Source organism: Nycticebus coucang, chromosome 6 (assembly GCF_027406575.1).
Source record: "Nycticebus coucang isolate mNycCou1 chromosome 6, mNycCou1.pri, whole genome shotgun sequence".
NCBI lineage: Eukaryota > Metazoa > Chordata > Mammalia > Primates > Lorisidae > Nycticebus > Nycticebus coucang.
In genome coordinates this window covers 70,830,342-70,853,418 of record NC_069785.1, presented here as the reverse complement: position 1 = coordinate 70,853,418, position 23,077 = coordinate 70,830,342, and the positions used below count along the sequence as shown (strand labels likewise).

Sequence of the window (23,077 nt, the reverse complement as noted above, 5' to 3'; positions counted from 1 at the left end):
AGGCTGAGGCGGGTGAATTGCCTTAGCTCACAGATTCAAGACCAGCCTGAACCAGAGTGAGACCTCGTCTCTAGAAACAGCCAGGCACTGTGGCAGGTGCCTGCAGTCCCAGCTACTCGGGAGGGTAAGGCAAGAGAATCACTTGAGCCAAAGAATTTGAGGTTGCTGTGAGCTATGATGTCACACTATTCTACTGAGGGCAAGGAAGTGAGACTCCAAAAAAAAAAAAAGTCCATTATATCTAGTTGTAAGAAAAGGAAAAGTCTTGAAAAACCTAAAGTAGCCCATATTTTAAAACACTGTTCCACAAAAACATGTAACCTAATTGTTTGTACCCTAATATTCATCTGAAATTTAAAATATTTTTAAAAACAAACATCATTCCAGGCCTTATATGTGAGAGTTCCTCAGAATTTTTTTTTTTTTTTTTTGAGACAGAGTCTCCCTGAGTAGAGTGCCATAGCATCATAGCTCACAGCAACCTCTAATTCTTGGGCTCAAGGAAGCCTCTTGCCTCAATTTTTCTATTTTTTAGCAGAGACAGCATCTCACTTTTGCTGCAGGCTGGTCCCGAACTGGTGAGCTCAAGCAATCCACCTACCTCGGCCTCCCAGGTTCCTCAGAATTTTTTACTTACTTTCACTCGGCCCAGTCTTCCTGAGTGACCTCATCTACCTCTTGACTTCAAAATGCCATCTCCAAGTTAATATTCCAAAATATTTATATCCAGCCTAGCTACTGCCTCTTAAACTCCAAGTCCACAAGTGCTAAACATCTCTCTCTCCTTTACATCCCAGACGTACTCAATCTGTTTAAAGATAACTTTCTCCAAACCTTCCTTCCATCCAGCTAATAGCTGTCCAAGCCAGAAGCTTCTAACCCACCTTTTCCTTCACTCCCACATCTAACTATCAAGTCCTGTCAACTCTAACACCTTAAAATATCTAAATCTCTACTACCACTTTAATTCAGACTACAGTGATCTCTTTCCTAGATCTCTCAAGAGACTCCTCTCTACCTCTAATACTGTCTTCTCCAAGTCATTCTCCTCACTGTTGTCAATGATCTTTCTAAAATACAAGTCTGATTATGTCACACTTGTGCTTAAACTTTTCAGTGATCATCCACTGCACTCAGGATAAGAGGCCTAAATAAACCTCTATGGATGGCCTAAGACATATGCTTCATGATCTAGTCTCAGCCACTGCAACCCTCATCCAGCTCTCAATTCTCCAGGACTTCCATATACATCCTGTTCTTTTAAGGAGAAATTCTTCTGCCTTCTTCCATCCCAATCTTTTTCTAGCTAATCCCAATTCATTCAGTTCTCAACATAGATATCACCATCTTTAGGATACTCTCCTTAGGCCACCCCCAACATTAGCAAATTTACTCTATGTGATCCCCTATTTAACTCAGTATAGCTCCAATGCTATATGTGGAGAGGCCCTGTTGACTTATCCAATTTCTACCAAATTATATGCTCTGCCTATAGAGACTATCTTGTTTATCATCAAAAATGAGTAACAATGATCTGGCATCTGTTGTAATTATTACAAACTACACTGGTAGTGCAAACCTATGAGAAATAATGCATATTATCTCCCACAAATAAGGACATTATATAAATGTACCCAGTGCCTACTCAGCATACTGGCATCCAAACTCAGTAACTGGTATCTAAACAATAATTTTATTAGGCTCGGTGCCTGTGGCTCAAGTGGCTAAGGCACCAGCCACATACACCTGAGCTGGCGGGTTCAAATTCAACCCGAGCCCACCAAAGAACAATGACAGCTGCAACCAAAAAAATAGCTGGGCATTGTGGCGGTCACCTGTGGTCCCAGCTACTTGGGAGGCTGAGGCAAGAGAATCGCTTAAGCCCAGGTGTTGGAGGTTGCTGTGAGCTGTGATGCCACAGCACTCTACCCAGGGTGACAGCTTGAGGCTCTGTCTCAAAAAAAAAAAAACCAAAAATAAAATAAAAAATAATTTTATTAATATGAGGGCTAAAGAAGTTTATATTTAATCCTATAAAGAATGATAAGTTATGAAAACATTTTCAATTGCAGGAAATAAAGGGTAGAGAGGAGACTGAAGAGTAAGTAATTTGAAAAGGGAAATTAAAATTTCAGAGACCAATTCAGAGGTCGTTGCATTAATAACCAATATAAAACTCTGAGAGTCTGAAATAGTGAAGGTGGTAGCTGAGAAGGAAAGGAAAGCACACATAAAAGAAAGGTGTGACAGACTTGTATGTGGAGGAAATCTGAAGTTCAGATGGCTCAGAAGCCTTCCTCAAGCACACAAATTTAGGTCTCTTTGTGAATGTTCCTACAGAATGTTAGAATTCTGTTCTTTTCCTTTATAGCACTTAGCATATTTTCAGACTCTCATAGTTTCAACGTGGAAAGTTCTGACAGTCTGGCCCCAACTTCCCAGAACTCTTACTAAATCTCTTCCATAGATTTCCACAGGTGGCTTTAAGTGTTCCATAAACATATCTCAATGTTTTCTTTCCTAATTACCTTTGTTCATGCTGTTCCCTCTGCTTGAAAGAACCTTCCCATAATCACTTTCAAAGTCTTCTCTTTTAGGGCCTAGTTTTGAAATAAGCTCAGCCAGAAGTGACCTCTTCCTCTTATGAAAACACTGGTAACGATTTTGGTTGTCCTTTCGTATTGCTTTCTGTTACAGTTGTTGATACGTTTCTCTCCTCCACAGGAACAAAGCAAACTCTTTCAGTTTTGGCCATGGAGCAGACAAGGGAGAAAAGTATGAAGAGGCTGAAGAGGGCGGCGCCTATGGCTCAAGGAGTAGGGCCCCGGTCCCACATGCAGGAGGTGGCAGGTTCAAACCTAGCCCCGGCCAAAAACCACAAAAAAAAAAAAAAAAAAAAAAGAGGCTGAAGAGAAGATAATTAATTTTAAATAAAAAGAACAGCAGAAGAGGGTGGCACCTGTGGCTCAGCGAGTAGGGCGCCAGCCCCATATGCTGAGGGTGGCGGGTTCAAACCCAGCCCCGGCCAAACTGCAACAAAAAAAATAGCCGGGCGTTGTGGCGGGCGCCTGTAGTCCCAGCTACTTGGGAGGTGAGGCAAGAGAATCGCCTAAGCCTAAGGATTTGGAGGTTGCTGTGAGCTGTGTGACGCCACGGCACTCTACCGAGGGTGATCAGGTGAGACTCTGTCTCTACAAAAAGAAAAAAAAGAACAGCAGAAGAGGAAAAAAGCACTGGAAAACTCAATGAAAAATAAGTCTAAGAAATGTCCATTCCTTCTCCCAAAAGATTCTTACACTGGGTTCGATAGACCCCTACAGATGTCAACTCTTCTAATCCTCATGCTACTTAGGGGTAGTAATATCTCTAGAAAAGTCCCATCCAAAGGAAATATAACAAAAGCTGTAAATGTGAGCCAAATATGTAATTTTAAATTTTCCAGTAGCCACATTTTAAAAAATAAATAGGTGAAGTTAATCTCAATGTTATATTTGAGATAATAAACCCAAAATATTATTTCAATATATAACCAATATAAAAACAATTATTAAGATCTTTTCCATTCTTTTTTTCACGCTATTATTTCAAAATCCAGTGTATATTTTACACTTACAACAAATCTAAACTAGGACTAGCCACATTTCAAGTGCTCAATAGCCACATACAACTGGTGGCTATAGTACTGCACAGTGTAGCTCTAGAACAGCTCTGTCATTCACTGAAGTAATTTTTAGCACTTGCCTTGATCATCCAGGCTCCAATTTAACTCTTCATTATTAACTTCCACTCTTAGGAGGTTACTGGAACATTCCACCAGAATCAGCACACCTCCAAAATCGCTAATTCAAATACTCCATTTTCCAACTACAACCTCCTTTTCTAACTTGCTTCACTGCAATAATTCAACTTCATAAAGATCTAATTTATTCATCACTCTCTATCCATCAGCCCCCTAATTAGGTCTAAATTAAGTAAGATTCCAATGTCCCTCACTAAATATTTCTTTGCAAAATTCCCTTGCTCCTCTGTCCCTGGCACATTCAACTGGTTCCCACTTTGCCAGAGACAAGAATACACACACTCAGGTGGACAGATGTTACCATATATCCATAATCACCAGTCTCAATGGGCATGGGCATCTCACTAAATATTCCAGTGAACCAGCAATTAAACTTCCCACACAATATTTCATATATTTTCCTAGTTCCTCCATATCTCCTTCCTCCAAAACCTACTTTAGGAAGCATATATAAAACAAATGACTACTCAACTTTCTTTAACAACGCATTTAACATTGTTATTTGGTATTTAAAAATAACTTTCCCAAAATAAAACAAAGTTTTTGCTCATTATAAAGACACTGGCTCTTTATAAAAATTCAAATATGTGGCTCAGCATCTGTAGCTCAGCGGCTAGGGTGCTAGCCACATACACCAGAGCTGGTGGGTTCGAATCCAGCCCAGGCCCGCCAAACAACAAAGACAACTACAACCAAAAAATACCCAGGCACTGTGGTGGGCACCTACAGTCCCACCTACTTGGGAGGCTGAGGCAAGAGAATCGCTTAAGCCCAAGAGTTGGAGGTTGCTGTGAGCTGTGACACCATGGAACTCTACCCAGGACGACAAAGTGAGACTCTGTTTCAAAAAAAAAAAAAAAAAAAAAATTCAAATATGGAAAGGTACAAGAGAACCAAGCAATTTTTCCTAAACTTAGAGGAATACTAGAATGTACATTTCACAAGGGCAAAGACCGTATCTACTGTGTCCCAACTGACAATAGAGCATATAACATAGTATCTGGCACATAAAACAGCACTCATCTTTATCGAAGGAATGAATAAGAACACTGCTTTAAACAAGAAAAGGCCAAATTTGCAAACAGGAATAAAAAAGAAGGAGAGAAGAGAGGGGAGAAGAGGATGTTTATTTGTTTGTAAGATTATAGCCCAGTAAAGAAATAATTATGTTTACTAAGTTTTTCAAATGTATCAAAGTAATGGACAAAAATATATAAAGTATAACACAGACTTTAATAGTTTATGCTTTTTGCAAAAAGCTAGACTGTTTTCATAACTCTGATGATTCAACTTCTTCATGGATTACAGCATGAATAATATAAATCTGAGTACTTTTCAAGACTTAAGCAAGTGTAGATCACTGTGGCAATTAAGTTAGTCTTTTCTTCTTCCCCAAACATCATCAGACATAATTACTGGATTCTATGAGATGCTTATTTGCCCAGTTACGCATATTTTCAGAATGAAGTCTCCAAAAGGAGACTACTTGCCTACTTTCCTCCCTATGGAAATCCCTTCAAAGAATACTATAGTTAATGTTAATTTATGAGACTATGGTATAATTAAATGGTTAATTTAAAACAATGGCTTAAAAACCTTACAAATAATAAATACAACAATTACTTCACTAGTTTTTATTTTAAAAATAACCTATTGAAAAAATAAATAAATAACCTATTGATATGAGTTACCCAGGAAGAAGTGGGGAAGAGACAAGATAAGGGTACACAAAAGGTCTCCAAGCTTTAGAATGCGTTATTAACTTGATACTTGTTTTATATTTGTCTATAAGCCACACATTCCTCTAAAATGTTACCATACTATCCTATATATAGTTTTAATTTTTTTTAAAGCAATTACCTTTCTCTCAGAAATAACACAATTTCTATTGCTACTCAATACAAATCTTTTTTTTTTACTGAGACAGAGTCTCAAGCATCCGCCTCAGTAGAATGCTGTTGCATCACGGCTCACAGCAACCTCAAACTCTCAGGCTTAAGCGATTCTCTTGCCTCAGCCTCCCAAGTAGCTGGGACTACAGATGCCTACCACAAAGCCCGGCTATTTTTTTTTTTTTTTTGGTTGTAGCTGTCATTGTTGTTTAGCAGGCCTGGGCTGGGTTCAAACCCACCAGCTCCGGTGTATGTGGCTGGCGCCCTAGCCACTGAGCCATAGACACCAAGCCTCAATATAAATCTTAATTAATCACTGGCAACTATTTAAGAATGATTATCATATACTAACATAGTTTGTATTATGAGCTTCAGAAAATTTACAATGATCTCCAGTTAAGTATCATACAAATTTATCACACACAAATTTCTACCATATTCCACCCATGAAGAGAAACAAAATGACAGTAAAGGAATAAAAAAAGAAAAATTAACCCCATGATTGCATTAATGTACACAGCTATGATTTAATTTAAAAAAAAAAAGAAAAAGAAAAGAAAAATTAATCTACAAGGACAAAGAGAATAAATAACCAACTGGCAATTTCAACAAATGTTTTGAAGATGAAAAGCAGACAATGCAGTGATAATTGAATCAGCAGAGGAAACTACAACCTACAAATGCTTAGAGAGGGGAATACTAAAGAAAGGCAAACAAATTCACCCCTAAAGATGATGGGGCAAAGTGCCAGGCTGAAAATTAGAGTGCTGCTTGAAAATCTGTATACAGAATGGTTAGACTCTCAGGTCTCCTCTATCTAAAACACCCAGGACACAACTTCCCTAACCATGCCCTTTAGCCTATGTTAACACAGGAGGTAAGAGGTTTACTAGAACAACTGAATCACAGAGACTCCAGACTCAGAAACCCTGTATAGAGCTAAGGTCAAGAGTGAGGCACAAGCCTAACTATGTGGAAATTAAGCAAAATCTCCATTCTCATATTCCTCCTTGTCCAGCCTGGTTCCCCAAACATTAGCAGCCAGTAAGTACACTAAACTGGAGATAAGAAAATTTCTCTCTGGAAAAATGTACCGCCCAAGATCTACTTATGCTTAGAAGAACATAGTCTGAACTATTATTCCTGGGACTATCTAAATTCAGGAATGAAGATTAAAGGCAATCCTAAAATTCATGTTCTTTCCTCTAATTATGATTTAATTAGAAATAAAATACTATTTTTTAAAATACCTTTCACCTTTAAGATGCTACTTGATTTTGAAATCACATCCAGCACAAAAATGTTCCTTTTCCAGTCTTACTTTGACTCCCTGGGGGAAAAAAAATGCTTAAGGGATAGGCTGGGGTTTTTCACACACCACTCTAAAGAAATAGAGAACGAAACTGAAAAGCATTGTCTTATAAGGCCCAGGTCCTGTTTCACATTGATGCCATGGAAGGAAAGACAGAAAACAAAATAGGTAAAATGCCAATCACAAATATTTAGTAAGCGCCAAGCTCTGCTGGAGGCTAAAATTAAATTAGGGGATAGATATTTACATAGATCTTTTACTTATTCATGTGGTTCTCATCCCTAACTACAGAAAAAAAGCAATCGAACGAGGACATAGCCTTGACAAAATAAGCTATATATTTCCCACACCATTACTGATTAAAAGTATCACAAGCACATTCCTACTGTGCAATGCAAGCTATTACTCCTTAGCATTTACTACAAAGATGTAGATTTTTTTTTTTTTTTTTGGTTTTTGGCCGGGGCTGGGTTTGAACCCACCACCTCTGGCATATGGGACCGGCACCCTACCCCTTGAGCCACAGGCGCCACCCAAAGATGTAGATTTAATTAAGCAGCTTCTGCTTAGCAAACTTGCCTTGTTAACAAATTACTATAAGGGAACTATTTTTCCTTTTAAATTATAAAAAGTATGTGTGGAGAACCTCATCTAATGTGCATGATGCAACAGTACATTTCAAAACTATTAAGAAAAGAGTATAATTGTGATGGATGTGTTTAGTTCAATGTAAGCATTTCACATTGTGTATCAAATCAGTACACTAAACTCCTAAATGCATCAATGTACACAGTTATGATTTAATAAAAATAAATAAGCAAGGCGACGCCTGTGGCTCAGTGAGTAGGGCGCTGGCCCCATACACCGAGGGTGACAGGTTCAAACCCAGCCCTGGCCAAACTGCAACAACAACAACAAAAAAAAAACCAGCCGTGCGTTGTGGTGGGTGCCTATAGTCCCAGGTACTTGGGAGGCTAAGGCAAGAGAACTGCCTAAGCCCAGGAGTCGGAGGTTGCTGTCAGCTGTGACACCACAGCACTCTACCAAGGGCAGTAAAGTGAGACTCTTGCCTCTACAAAATAAATAAAAAGTAAAATAATAAATTATAAAAAGTACCATAGGAGATGGTAAAAGGGATATTACCATTTTTAATTATAAACTCCAAATTGTGATCTTTAAAATAAAACAAAGTTTAAATTTTCAAAGGTTTTGCTCTTAGGTCTCTTTTACTTGTATACTCTTGAAAATGAAGGATTTTCCTCCCCCCAAAAAATCTATATGTCGATTAAATCTATCAAGATTTACTGTATTAGACATTAAAACAAAATTTTAAAAGATCTGCTGTCATTTAAAAATAATAAATCATGGGCCCCCAGTGCAGTAGCTCGTACCTATAATCCGAAGCTGAGGAGGTGGACTGCTTGAGCTCTGGAGTTCCACCAGCCTGACCAAATGCAAGACCCCATATCTCTACTAAAAATAGAAAAACTGGCTTGGCGACCAGAGCTCAGTGGTTAGGACGCCAGCCACATACACCAGGGATGGCAGGTTCAAACCCGGCCCGGGGCTGCCAAACAATGACAACTACAACAAAAAAATAGCCAAGTGTTGTAGCGGGCACCTGCAGTCCCAGCTACTTTGGAGGCTGAGGCAAGAGAAACACTTAAACCCAACAGTTTGAGGTTACTGTGAGGTATGATGCCATGGCCCTCTAGTAAGGGTGACAAAGTGAGACACTGTCTCAAACAATAATAATAATAATAATAATGATAAATCTATCTCCTAATATAAATCACATATCTTATTTTAAAAGCTATTTTCATTGCTTATTTTTTATTTTTACTTTTTTGCTTTTTTGAGACAGAGTTTCCCTATATCACTCTCGGTAGAGTGCTGTGCCGTCACAGCTCACAGCAACCTCCAACTCTTGGGTTTAAGCAATTCTCTTGCCTCAGCCTCCCCCTTGCCCAGCAGGACTACAGGTACCCGCCACAATGCCTGGCTATTTTTGTTGTTGTTGTTGTTGTAATTGTCATTGTTGTGTGGCAGGCCCAGGCAGAGTTTGAACCTGCCAGCCCTGGGTGTTAAGTGGCCAGTGCCCTAGCAGCTGAGAAACAGGCACCGAGCATGCTTTTTTGTTATTGAGACAGAGTCCCACCCTACGCCCTGAGCAGAGTGCAATAGCATCACAGCTCACTGCAACCTCAGACTCTGGCTGTCGGCATACCCTGCCTCAGCCTCTGGAAGCCGCTGGGATTACAGAGGCTCACAGCGGTGCTCAGCTGGGTTTTTCATTTTTTTCAGGAGTCGGGGTCTCACTCTCGCTAAGGCAAATCTCTGAGCTCAAGCAATTTCCCCTCCTCAACCTCCCACAGTGCTGAGATTACAGGTGTGAGCCACGGTACCCAGTTTAAAACACTATTTTCAAAAAAATTAGTGAGAAAGCTACCACTATTTTTGTAAATCTCTTTTATGTCCAGCTCAATAAAGACAATTTGATTCTAACATTTACTTCCCCATTCACTCTGCTATATTAGGTGCTTTTGGTAGAATATAAAGAAAATCCAGTCTCGGGCGGCGCCTGTGGCTCAGTGAGTAGGGCGCCGGCCCCATAAGCCGAGGGTGGCGGGTTCAAACCCAGCCCCGGCCAAACTGCAACAAAAAAAAATAGCCGGGCGTTGTAGCAGGCGCCTGTAGTCCCAGCTACTTGGGAGGCTGAGGCAAGAGAATCGCGTAAGCCCAAGAGTTAGAGGTTGCTGTGAGCTGTGTGACGCCACGGCACTCTACCCGAGGGCGGTACAGTGAGACTCTGTCTCTACAAAAAAAAAAAAAAAGAAAATCCAGTCTCACAGATATATAGTTAGAAAAGGAGGGAGTATTTTTATTAAAAGACTCTATTTAGGCTTGGCACCCATAAGTCAGTGGTTAGGGCGCCAAGCACATACACAGAGGCTGGCGGGTCTGAACCTGGCCCGGGCCTGCTAAAAAATGACAACTGCAAAAAAAAAAAAAAAATAGCCAGGCATTGTGGTGGGAGCCTGTAGTCCCAGGTACCTGGAAGGCTGAGGCAAGAGAATTGCTTAAGCCTAAGAGTTGGAGGTTGCTGTGAGCTGTGATGCTACAGCAGTCTACCGAGGGCAACATAGTGAGACTCTGTCTCAAAAGAATAAATAAATAAAACAAATAAAACACTTTTATTAGCCTTTTCAGGTAACTTTGGATAGTCTTTGCTTCTTCACCAAAACTTGACAAGTGGCAATTTCTTAAAGGCTGCTGCAGTACAGACTCTGAAACCCTATCAATGCATATATATAGCAACTCATATATTGCAATTCATTGATCTATATTCCATTTCCAATGGATCTTTTTATCCATGCATAACTGTGTAACATCATCATCATACATTAGTTATTTGGAAAATACTAGTTCACTGAGTTATGCAGTTCTCCCAAATGCTGAAACATTTCACTATGTAACTTCAAAATGGTACATTCATTAATATTACACTGATTTTATCGAAAAAGTCAAGTATCGGGAAACTGTCAAGCTCACAGTGGCAAATACATGTCTTCCAAAATTTTATTTTCACTTGAAAGCTTAAATTTTATCATTAGCAACAAATATTGTCAGTTGTTTTCCTTGCAGTGACAGGCTCACTTTGTTTATTTTTATGAAAATGTATGCCAAATACCCAAGTCTGTACAACCATACTATGCCAGCCATTTATTTTCCAAGTAAAAATGGTATTCTATTTCAAAAGCTTCCAAGTCAAACAATTGTATAAGTTCTTCTCCCTGAATTAACCATCAGATTTCATAGTTAGTAAATAAAAGTGTTTTACAGATACTTTCAATTTTATCATACCAAATACATTTTAAAATGGACTTATGGATTGAGATATAATAAAATTAATAGTTGTATTGCTTTATCAAAGACATCAAGTGTAAATAGCAGTTTTTTTTTTTAATTCCAATTGCACTGTGATGAAGAATACAACTAGTATACTTTAATGCCACTGTCTTAATTTGTATCAAGATGCCAACAGTTTTACTGTTGATTTTGGAAATGTCAATACAGCAAATAATGCCTTATTATTATTAGAAAATTAGTTCTGACTGGAGAATCCACAGAAACCAATAGGGGGCTGAGAAACAGATTCTGAGAAGAACCACTGTACCAACTGATGCATTACTTGGGTAATTAAAAAACAGATTTTTGTGTAAACATTCCATTATAACATAAGTTTTTAAATACATACATACATTATGTGATAATATACTAAAACCACTGATAGCCTGGTACTTCACCCACAAACCTATAATGAATAACAGAATGTGATAAATAATTTTTTAATTACCCCCAAGTATCTACTATAAGCCAGCTTCTGAGCTAGGTGCCTCTACATTCCCTCTCTTTGGTAACTTATAGAAGCCTATAGACCAAAATGATGATTTTAACATAAGAGAAAAAATATTTACTCTGAAATCCTTCCAATCTTTTAGACTTGCATGACTAAAAGAAAAAGTCTTAAAATTTAACATAAAGCACAAGATAGCATGTTAAATTCTATTTTAAGCACTACGTCATGAAGCTTTTTTAAAAAACAGGCTTGCTCACATTCAGAAACCCAAATTCAAAATGAATTGCTTTGGCTATACACTGCCAGAACCCCATAAAGACCCTGCATTCTGGCCGGGCGTGATGGCTCATGTCAGTAATCCTAGCACTCTCTGAGGCCGAGGCAGGTGGATGGCTTAAACTCATGAGCTGGAGACCAATCTGAGCAAGAGCAAGACCCCTGTCTCTAAAAAAATAGCTGGGCATTGTGGTGGGTGCCTCTAGTCCTAGCTACTTGGGAGGCTGTGGCAGGAGAATCACTTCAAACCAAGAGTTTGAGGATACTGTGAGCTATGATGCGATGGCACTCTACCGGGAGCAAGAAAGTGAGACTGTCTCAAAAAAAAAAAAAAAAAGACCCTGCATTCGATTTCTTCTCAAGCCAAACAACATTGACCCATTATGTTTTCTTTTTTTTTTTTTGTAGAGACAGAGTCTCACCTTATCACCCTCGGTAGAGTGCTGTGGCATCACACAGCTCACAGCAACCTCCAATCCTTATTTTTTTGTTGCAGTTTGGCCGGGGCTAGGTTTGAACCCGCCACCCTCGGCATATGGGGCCGACACCCTACCCGCTGAGCCACAGGCGCCGCCTGACCCGTTAAGTTTTCATGTCTTAAGTGAAACTCCAACTTTCATGTAATGTTTTAAGTGAAACTCCAACATTAATATGGCAGAAGTTAAATTAAATATAATTATTTTTTAGTGGTATACAGCAAAAACAATCAAAACAAGTTAAGAACTTTTAATCTGGCCAGGCAAGGTGGCTCACACCTGTAGTACTAGTACTCTGGGAAGTGGACTGCTTGAGCTCAAGAGGGAAGACCAACCTGAGCAAGAGCGAGACCCCATCTCTAAAAATAGCCGCTATTGTGGCAGATGCCTATAGTCCCAGCTATCTGGGAGGCTAAGAAAGAGGACTGCTTGAGCCCAAGAGTCTGAGGAGCTATGAGGCAACAGCACTCTACCAAGGATGACAAAATGAGACTGTTTCAAAAAGCAAAAAACTTCAGCAGCACCTGTGGCTCAGTGGGGAGGGTGCCGGCCCCATATACCTAGGGTGGCGGGTTCAAACCCGGGCCCAGCCAAACTGTAACAAAAAACAGCCAGGCATTCTGGCGGGTGCCTGTGGTCCCAGCTACTCGGGAGGCTGAGGCAAGAGAATCGCCTAAGCCCAGGAGTTGGAGGTTGCTATAAGCTGTGTGACACCACGGCACTCTACTGCGGATGATAAAGTAAGACTCTGTCTCTACAAAAAGAAAAAAAAAACTTTCAACCTATACATTCATAAATTCAAGAGGCAAATCTCTATAAACATATTAGGCACTGTTAAAAAGAATGAAACCATCTCATTTTTAGACATGTCATGGAAAGCTCTTCAGTATATACCATTAAGTGGAAAAGCCAAGTTGTAAGGCATTATGTATAGTATGATCCCCCATTTATGTTTTTAGAAAAGATATTTATGTACATGCACATTAACTTAATATTTATTGAGTTCCATGTGTATAGGTTTATTCTGATCTATACATACACACAATAAATTACAAATACTATACAAACGTACACACTTTAAATGCCCAGGAAGAAATAAAAAAAAAGAATAGAAGGCCAGATACCATTTATATGCAATGTCCAAAACAGGCAAACCTACAGGATAGAAAGTAGATCATTGGTTCCTAGTGCTGTGAGAAAAGGTGTTAAGGGTTTCTGCATCTAAAGGATGCAGGGTTTCTTTTTGAGGTTAAAAAAAAAACACAAAAAGAACTGGGTGGCGCCTGTGGCTCAAAGGAGTAGGGCGCTAGCCCCATATGCCGGAGGTGGTGGGTTCAAACCCAGCCCCGGCCAAAAACTGCAAAAAAAGAATTCTAAAACTGATCACAGTAATGACTGCACAACTTTGTGAATATACCAAAACACATTTAATTGTGCACTTTAAAGGGGAGAACTGTATGGGGCATGTGAATTATATCTCAATAAAGCTAATATGCTCTCACTGCCCACCCAGAAAAGAACAGATACATACCAAAGCAGATGCCTTTAGGGAAGAATGAACATGAGGAGGACTTTCAAATTTTACTCACTTTATTGCCATATCATTACAATGAGAAATGTATTCACTTAATATCTATGTAACTTAAAATAATATAAAAGGTAAAACAGTCTATTATAAATTATTCTGGATTTAATGTCATTCAAATTCATCTAAGAAGCAGCATGAAAAAAAGAGTGAAGATGTGACCCTCAGAATATTTTCAATTAACATTCTCATACAGACAAGAGCATTAAGCCTCCATCCTGGATAGGGACAAAACTTGAACATAATTTGTTCATTTGACAAATATTTATTAAAAGCACCTGCTGCGAAAGGCTAAGCGAGGCGGCTCACACCTGTAATCCTAGCACCCTGGCAGGCCTAGGCAGGTGGACTGCTTGAGCTCAAGAGTTCAAGACCAACCTGGAAAAGAGGGAGACCCCCATCTCTAAAAATAGCTGGTGTTGGCTTGGCGCCCGTAGCACAGTGGTTACGGCGCCAGCCACATACACCAAGGCTGGCGGGTTCGAACCCAGGCAGGGCCAGCTAAACAACAACAAGTGCAACAATAAAATACATGGGCATTGTGGCAGCTGCCTGTGGTCCCAGCTACTTGGGAGACTGAGGCAAGAGAATGCTTAAGCCTAAGAGTTTGAGGTTGCTGTGAGCTGTGACACCATAGCACTCCATCCAGGGTGACAGCTTGAGACTCTGTCTCAAAAATAAATAAATCAAAAATAAATTAAAAATAAAAATAGGCGGTGTTGTGGCAGGCGCCTGTAATCCCAGCTACTTGGGAGGCTGAGCCAAGAGGACTGCTTGAGCCCAAGAAACTGAGGTGATGCCAAGGCACTCTACTGTGGCAATAAAGTAAAACTGTTTCAAAACAAAAAAAAAGCACCTAGAGCAGTGCCTGTGGCTCAGTAAGCAGGGCGCCAGCCCCATATACCAATGGTGATAGGTTCAAACCCAGCCCCGGCCAAACTGCAACAACAACAACAACAAAAAATAGCCAGGCGTGTGGCAGGCGCCTGTAGCCCCAGCTACTTGGGAGGCTGAGGCAAGAGAATCACCTAAACCCAGGAATTGGAAGTTGCTGTAAGCTGTGATGTCATAGCACCTACCGAGGGTGATAAAGTGAGACTCTGTCTCAAAAAAAAAAAAAGCACCTAATGTGTTCACAGAAGAATAGGAAGAATGGAGTGATGTACAAACAGAACACTAGCCATCAAAAAGAACCAAACTAACAGCTCTAGATTGATTGATTTAGAGACAGAGTCTCACTATGTTGCCCTCAGTAGAGTGCTGTGGCATCACCATTCACAGCAACCTCAAACTCTCGGTCTTAAGCGATTCTCTTGCCTCAGCCTCCCAAGTAGCTGAGACTACAGGCACCTGCCACAACACCCTGCCATTTTGTTGATGCAGTTGTCATTGGTGTTTAGCAGGCCTGGCCTGGGTTCAAACCCGCCAGTCCCAGTGTCTGTAGCCAGTGCCCTAATCCCTAAGCTATGGGCCCTGAGCCACAGCTCTAGCTTTAAAGTTGAGGACTTTTGCTTTACAGTGAGAAGACAAAACACAAACACACAAAGTAACATGGGATCAGACTATAGATAATCTTGAATACCTGACAGAGAGCTAATACTTCACTCAACTTTTGATGGAAAGTCAAAGTTTTCATAGACAGGAGTGACAGAATGAAAGGAGTGTTTTGGTGAAATTAACCTGGCAACCAAAGAGGTGAGAATTGAAAGCAGAGAATAGCAGGTAAAGGTAAAAGAGAAAAAGTTTTCAAAAATAGGAAAGTTTACAACAGTCCTATAAGAGTTACTGATATTTCAGTTACTAGTTTATGTTCAAAGGGTTTCTGTTTATTTGCTTGATCTAAGGAAAAACAGAAAAGGAAAAAAGGTGGTTTCTTCATTTTGATGAATTTTAGAAGTTTCAACAATGAATGAAGGCTTATGAGAAAATTCTAAGGGGATCAATTCCAGGGATAGATAATTCTAGGAAATTATCTTTTCATGTGATGCCACTGAAACCAAGAGTAGAGGAAATCAAAAGCCATGGAGTGTCCCAATTTTTAAACATGTAGGAAGAGGTATAGTCACAAACTTCTAGCAGTAAGAGTAGTAAAAAGTGTAATGGCAATTACTGCCTATTTTTTTAAACCCATAATGATAAAATTTGTTACACAAATAACAGATTTGGGAGTGAAGACTGAATTCTAACAAATCAAATTTAGAATAGTATCAATTTCACCCCCCTCTTCCTTCTGCAATGCAGTACTTAAAAAGTTGCACAAACAGTATTCTTAATTCACACATGCATTTATTAATTGATTTAACTCATAAAGTTTCCTTCTTAAAACGGATCTCATTGCCTATGTCATCTATCTATAACCAGCTCCTTAAAACAGTGTTACCTACCAATTTAATACTATGGCAACACTTTACTTTGACATTAAAAATATTGGCAAGGCGTGGGCCCTGTAGCTCAGCAGCTAGGGTGCTGGCCAAATACACTGGCGCTGGCCACATACACTGGGGCTGGCGGGTTCAAACCCAGCCTGGGCCTGCCAAACAACAATAACAACTACAACAAAAAAATAGCCGGGCATTGTGGCGGGTGCCTGTAGTCTCAGCTACAAGGGAGGCTGAGGCAAGAGAATAACTTAAGCCCAAGAGTCTGAGGTTGCTGTGAGCTGTAACACCACAGCACTCTATCAAGGGAGACCTAATAAGATTCTGTCTCAAAAAAAAAAAAAAAAATTAGTAAATTCTCATTTCCACTTTCTTGAAATTCATGTTCAATAGTTTTAAAATGCCAGTTAAAAACTGATAAGCAGCCAGTCACGGTGGCTCACACCTGTAATCTTACCAGTCTGGGAGGTTGAGAGGGTTGGATCACCTGAGCTCCTGTAGTTTCAAACTAGCCAGAGGAAAAGTAAGACCCCACCTCTACTAAAAATACAAAAATCAGCCAGGCATTATAGCAGGCACCTATAGTCCCAGGTACTTGGGAGGCTGAGGCAAGAGGACCACTTGAGCCCCAAGAGTCTGAGGTTGCTGTGAGCCATGATGCCAAAGTACTCTAGCCAAGTCTCAAAAACAAAAGCGAAACTGATAAGCATCAAATAAGGCACAAAAATGTGCAATACTTATTAATGAGATATAATTTACAAACATATTTGAAATAAGTTATATATACTATGGGATATCCCAAAGGTCGCCATACACAGGAAAAATTAATAAACTCATATTTTTAAAAATATTTTTATATGTCTATAACAACACACAGATAAATATTTTGTACAATTTTGTAATGAATATTTTGTAAGTAAAGGTACATTTGGCGACAATTTCCCATTTTCCCTGTATATATATGGCAACTTCAGGGACACCCTATATTTCATACCATATCAAACATTTCAGATTCAGAAGCAATGTTTGCTCATATTTTATAAAATCTGCCATTATTTAATAATCTTATCTGACAGGTTTATAGAAATACAAATAAAAGTATAACAATGAACCAACCAAGAATTACTCATTTTTTTCACTCGTAACAGTTTAATCAAAAAACCATTTGCACTGCTCTCCAAAGCTCAAAAAAAGGATCTGTCCTATCACTAGGTTTAGTTAAAATAAATTATTTGCAAACATTTATACAAGGCTATGTGTCAGACATTGTTTGAAATAGCAAAAAGGGCAACTGCAGTGGCTCAGGCCTGTAATCGTAGCACTCTGGGAGGCCAACACAGGAGAATTGCTTGGGCTCAGGAGCTTGAGACCAGCCTGAGCAAAGCAAGACTCTGTCTCTACTAAAGATAGAAAAATTAGCTAAGTGTGGCATGGCATGAACTTGTAAGCCCAGCTACTCAGGAGACTGAGGCTAAGGATTGCTTGAACCCAAAAGTTGAAAGCTGCTGTGATTTAGGCTGAGGCCATGGCAATCTAACCCAGGTAAAGAGCGAGATTCTGTTTCCAAAAAAGATAAAATAAAATAAAAATTTAAAAAACAAAAATAGCAAAAAAGTAAAATTGGCTAACAATAGGGACTAGTGGAATAAACACAATAAAGACAATAAAATCACCCAGGAGAAAACAGCAGACGAAAAGAAAGCGGTATTTCAAAACGATTATACGAAATGCTTAAAAACTATACTATACTATACTATAGTGTTTCATAAATGTTTTTAAAACTGTTCATAAAATGACATAAAATAAAAGCCACCTAAATGTGGCACTTGATCATATGGGAGGGTCCTTTTTTTTTCTCTCTGCTACACATTGAAAGAGTTGCTTTGGGCCACACATTAACCATACACAAACAATAAGGAAAGCTGATGAGCAAAAAAAGGTGGGAGCATACTTTTCATGATATCCAGCACACAGATATGCAAAAAAGTCTTCACAAAATCAGCTCCAGACCAGATACCCCTGAACCTGGAAAGATAGCTAGCCATGAAAATAGCAGATTATAAACAACAACAACAAAAATAGTGTGATCTCTTTCTGTGATGAATATACACAGACATATGCTTAGAGAGAAAATCTAAATGGATGGATATCCAGATGTTAATTGTAATACTTCTGAGTGTTGAGATTACAGGTGCTATTTATTTGTTTGCTTACTTTTGAGTATTCTCTGAAATTTCCCAAGTAAAGTGCTATTTGCAAAAATTAATGTGTATAATGCCAACTTACAAACTCGAAACTTTCTGCAAGGAAGCTAACAAAATACTCAAAGAATATCCAAAAATACCCTCACATACAGAACTCTTTGTGAGCTCAGCACCCTAGAGGACTCCAGAACTGCCATGGCACCTTTAAGGAGGCTCAAGTCCTGCTATTTTTATTTGTATGACCTTAAACTAGTCACTTACCATTTCTGGGCCCACTTTCTCTACCTATAAAAGGGAGTTAATACTTGCCTTTTCTAAATCAAAGAACTTTTTTCTAAATCAAAGAACTTTTGAAAAGATCAAATGAAATAAAGTGATATATTGTGAACTGCAACGTACTAAATATTATTATTTAAACATTAAAAAAACGAGATGCTTACTGCCAGAACCAAATTCTTCAGAAAACACTATCTATTCTGTAAGTAATAAATCAGTTCTACTGTTGTTTTTAAACATCACATCTCATAAGTACCTAGTTTTCCTGAGTCTTAGATACTTCTTCCCAATTCCCACTACAGCTGTCAGCCATTTTATTTTCTTATTCCTAGTTACCTAGAAACAATAAATGTGTAACAATGAACAAACCAAAAATTAACAACAACAACAAAAGGTACCAGCCAAGAAAAGATACAAATCACATTAAACTCAAAAACCTCAGCAAGAACCATGGAGCAACATGTTGATGGAGTTCACCAGGAGAAACCCAAGGTTAATCAGCTATGGACTAGACACTAAGCACTACTGCAATCAACAGGGATTACAAGAGAGTCTTTGAAGAAAAAGACAATAAAATCACCCAGGAGAAAACAGCAGAGGAAAAGAAAATGGTACTTCAAAACAATTACAGGAAATGCTTAAAAACTATACTATACTATACTATAGTGTTCATAAATGTTTTTAAATACTGTTCATAAAATGACATAAAATAAAAGCCACCTAAATGTGGCACTTGACAAAAGCAAGTTACAGAGATTCAAATCCAACCATGAATAAACTGGCAGATTTACTTGCCTTTATCTGAAATAAAAACAAATAAATTACACCACAAAGATCAAAATTAAGTAGCTACTTCTTGAAAACGAAGCAGAAAACGACAAAGGAATTTACTGACACACTTATTCTTTTAAAAGTATGGTTTCTCTTCCCACTATTTACTGCACTGAAATGATGATGAGCTTCTTCCCTCCCACTGTTCCTCCTGTAAGTTAAAATGGCAATATAACTTGGTTTGAGTTTAAATGCAAAAAACATTAAGAAAAAAAAAAGCACCGTACTTTAAGAGGAGCTGCATGAAGCTGTCAGATTTTTAACCACCAAGATTATCTGGCCATTATACTCTCCTACTTTTAAGTTCCTAAAAATGATAACATGTTCTCCCCACATTCTTACAAATATCATATATGGGTATTCTTCTAATGAAAAATTAAACCTTTCATAAACAAATGTGCACAGAGAACTCATTTTGATACCAATGACTCACAATCTAATTTTTACTGGCAATAGATAAAGTGTTGCAGCTTGCACTATTCCTACAAGAGATACAAATCTATCTATTCTTCCCAACTGATCTTTGCACATTCCTTACAGATTTAAAAGGACTCACTAAAAGGACCTGAGAAAAATAATTATTAATATAATCCACAGCAAAATCAAGTGTGGGCTGTGAACTTAGGTAACAAAAAAGTCATTGTGTTGACTCAAAGCTTCATAGTTGGAAGTGTCATATTTTCATTTAAAATTTTAAAGAAGTCTAAGTTTTTTCTTACTTCTTACTCTGATTTTTCCTATCTTATTAGGAATGTATGATATTCACCTCCAAAAATCACACACAAAAACCCTCAGAAAATATCATTTCCAAAAGGACTACCTTCCAAATCTACTGCAAATTATATATACACATTCTCAAATAACTATGGTAGGCGTTTCTGAGATCTCCTCCTCCACCCCCCAAAAAAAGAACAGCAACTTTAACCACAATGAAGTACTAAGCAATTTATCACAGCTCCTCAAAGTCCCAGGAACACAAATGACATACCAACATGTCAAAATAGTTATTATAATTTGAAAAATTATAAAACGGGAACATAAAAGTAGAAAACAACTCCTCTGGAAAAACTCAAGTTGATTTTGGAGAAAGCAAAAGAGGAGACTAATTTTAGAAAAGTAACATTTCTCCCAAGTGTTTGGTGTTTATCTGATACTGGCTCATTTTTGTAAAGAGAAACTTTATCTGACAAGACTCACACCAGGGATCTGATCTATCCCCAAAGGCACTTTCTTAAAATGGGAAAGAACAAAGAAGGAAATCTCTCAGCATGTGCTTTCCATAGTTGTGTTTCTTTGGACTGCATCAAGAGTGACAATATAGCCCACACAAGCTTTTCAGCTTTATTCTACCTACCGTCCGTGTATAACAGAACGGATTAGATATCACTCAAAAAGACTCTTGATAAATTAAATATTAGAAGGCAAAGATCACAGCAACATAGTGACTATTTTAAGAGAAAAATTATAGAAAGCCATGGATCTTAAAGTTGTGTACTTTTTTTATTATGAGGGAGTTAATTATCTCCAAATACTCAAATATTCCTAAGGCTTTCTCATTTCAATCAATAGTTTGACATTGAAAAAAAAAAAGACTAATCTAAATATGCTTGCCCTTAAATAAATCTGTAATTCTAAGTAAACTGGAAAACAATGACACTCTAACATACAAATCTTGGAACTGCAAAGTTATTAGGCAAAACGATCTTTCAGTGAGGCTTTTCTAGAGGAAAAACTCTCCAGAAACAAATCTGGCGTTTGATTGCTAGAAGCTGTCGTTTCATTATAAAGGGGGGAAAATAAACAATTTGTATTAATTATAAAAAGAAGACTGTCCCCTAAGATTTACAACTGTATATGCCAATCTCTACTCTGACGGAGATGTCAATTCTTCGGGTCAAGATAAAACCAGCTGCTTGGTTCACACACACAGGAAGCCACAGTGGAAGGGAATACTGCGTTCAGAGGCTCGAAATAATACGCATTAGTTAAGAACTGCTTGCTACTAAACCAAAATTATTCAAGCGGAGACCCATTTGTCACAATCCAATCATAAGGGTTCCACTTCCCTCCCCCAACTGCTTGTGTAGTGGTGTATCTGCTTCGGTAAAGCAGCCATCATCAGGTAAAGACTGGGGTGGGAGAAAAAGCGGGGAAAAGGGGGCACCCTTTCATCTAATTTCGCGAGGCGTGAGTAATTGGTACAGTTGAGAGGAACGGAGGAACGTTCTATTTATTGGGGGTTGGAGTAGGATGAGGGGAGGATTTCGTTTAAATCAGCATGGCCAGCAAGATGTCCCTACAAACAAAAGGCAACAGGGGGATATAAACACGAACCATTCACCTCCATCAGCTATAGCATCGCCATCATGGTGTGTGCAGAGACCCCCAAAGGCTCCGCTCACCCTCCACACCAGCTAAAGCAAGAGAAGGGAGAGGGGTAGCTGCATCTCACCACCCACCACTGCTTCCAAATACGCACTCTTGGACGGGGTTTCTCCCCCTGGTTCCCCGGAATCACAGAGGAAGGCTAACGTCCCGCCCAGACAGATTACCCCCACTACTCCTCAGCCAAACCCCAACGCCTGCCTGGGGCTTGCTAAACTTTACTGGAGCTTTTCCCCTACATCCCCACCCCATCGCCCCAGGATCGCGCCTCCCACAAGCGGGGTACCCTGGGCGCCTCCTGACAGGCGGGCAACCGGGGAAAGCCGAGTCCGAGGCGGGGGCGGTAAGGATCCACGGAGGGGCGGGGCGGGGCGGCCGAAGCCAAGTTCCCGGGGGTCTGAGGAAAGCGCCTGACAGGAGCCCGGTACCGCAAAGGAGGAAGAGGAAGCGGCGACGGGGAGCTTTCCCAATCCCCCCTACAAGACACCCTGCCCCCAGCCCCAGCTCCCCATGGGGGGTGGGGAGGCTGCCTGGAAGGTGAGGACGCCGAGCCCGGGGGACAGCGGCAGCCCCTACCTCCCCACTCCCTATCTCTTCCCCCTCCACCCCCGCCAGAGGCGCCCACAACAATAACACGCCGGGGACTACCCGTCAGCGCCCCCGAGGCACCCGGGGCCCGCGGCCCGCCGCAGCCGGGCCCCCTCTGCTGGGGCCAGGCGCGCCTCTCTCCCTACAACTCCAGGCCCGGGTGCAGTCAGACCCGAGCGGCCCCCCAGGGTCGGACCCATCCCCCCCGGCACCAGCGGCGCCGTCTCCGCGGCCGAATATTAGAAGTGAATTCGAGCTGCGCTTTACCTTTAGTTCCGCACTGTCCGCCATCTTGCGTCTGTCAGCGCAAGCGCAGTGAACCTCGCTGGGGGCCGCCGCTAGACCCTCCCCTGTGGCTGGCCTGACCCCGCCCCTCTCCGCCTCTCCACCTTCCCGGCCCGCCCCTGGCCTCCACCCTACTCCGGACGCTCGGAGCCCCGCCCCGGCCACGCACAGCAGCGAGACAGGCACGTACTATTTAAATAATGGCGCCAAGCGGCGAGGTTTGACAGTTACTCCCCGCTCGGCCTCCCTGCCCTCTATTCTCTCCCGGCCCAGCGTCTGCTGGAAAGGGCCGGAGCAAGAAGGACGCTGGCCTGAGCCCCGCCCCTTTGCGACCCGCGGAAAACTAATGCGGAGCTTCAATGCCTACAGTCACAGAAACAAAATCTCCCCTCCCCCAATCTGCAAGGCTTTTTCAGCACCTGCTACCTGC

At 40.3% G+C, this 23,077-nt stretch overlaps 1 protein-coding gene across 4 annotated transcripts in view; it reads right to left on the bottom strand.

Annotated features, from left to right (window-relative positions):
• Positions 1 to 22,769, bottom strand: part of PIAS1 (protein inhibitor of activated STAT 1) — a 169,615-nt gene extending 146,846 nt beyond the window's left edge. For 3 of the 4 annotated variants that reach the window (XR_008380615.1, XR_008380616.1, XR_008380617.1), the window contains exon 1: positions 22,630 to 22,680. Coding sequence is in view for 1 of the 4 variants with exons in the window: in XM_053593865.1 (XP_053449840.1) it covers positions 22,630 to 22,653 (24 nt within the window). In the remaining 3 variants the exon portion in view is untranslated. Of the gene's footprint in view, positions 1 to 22,629 lie in introns of all 4 variants that reach the window. The other variant, XM_053593865.1, reaches the window with a different exon arrangement.
• Between the last annotated feature and the right edge of the window lie 308 nt (positions 22,770 to 23,077).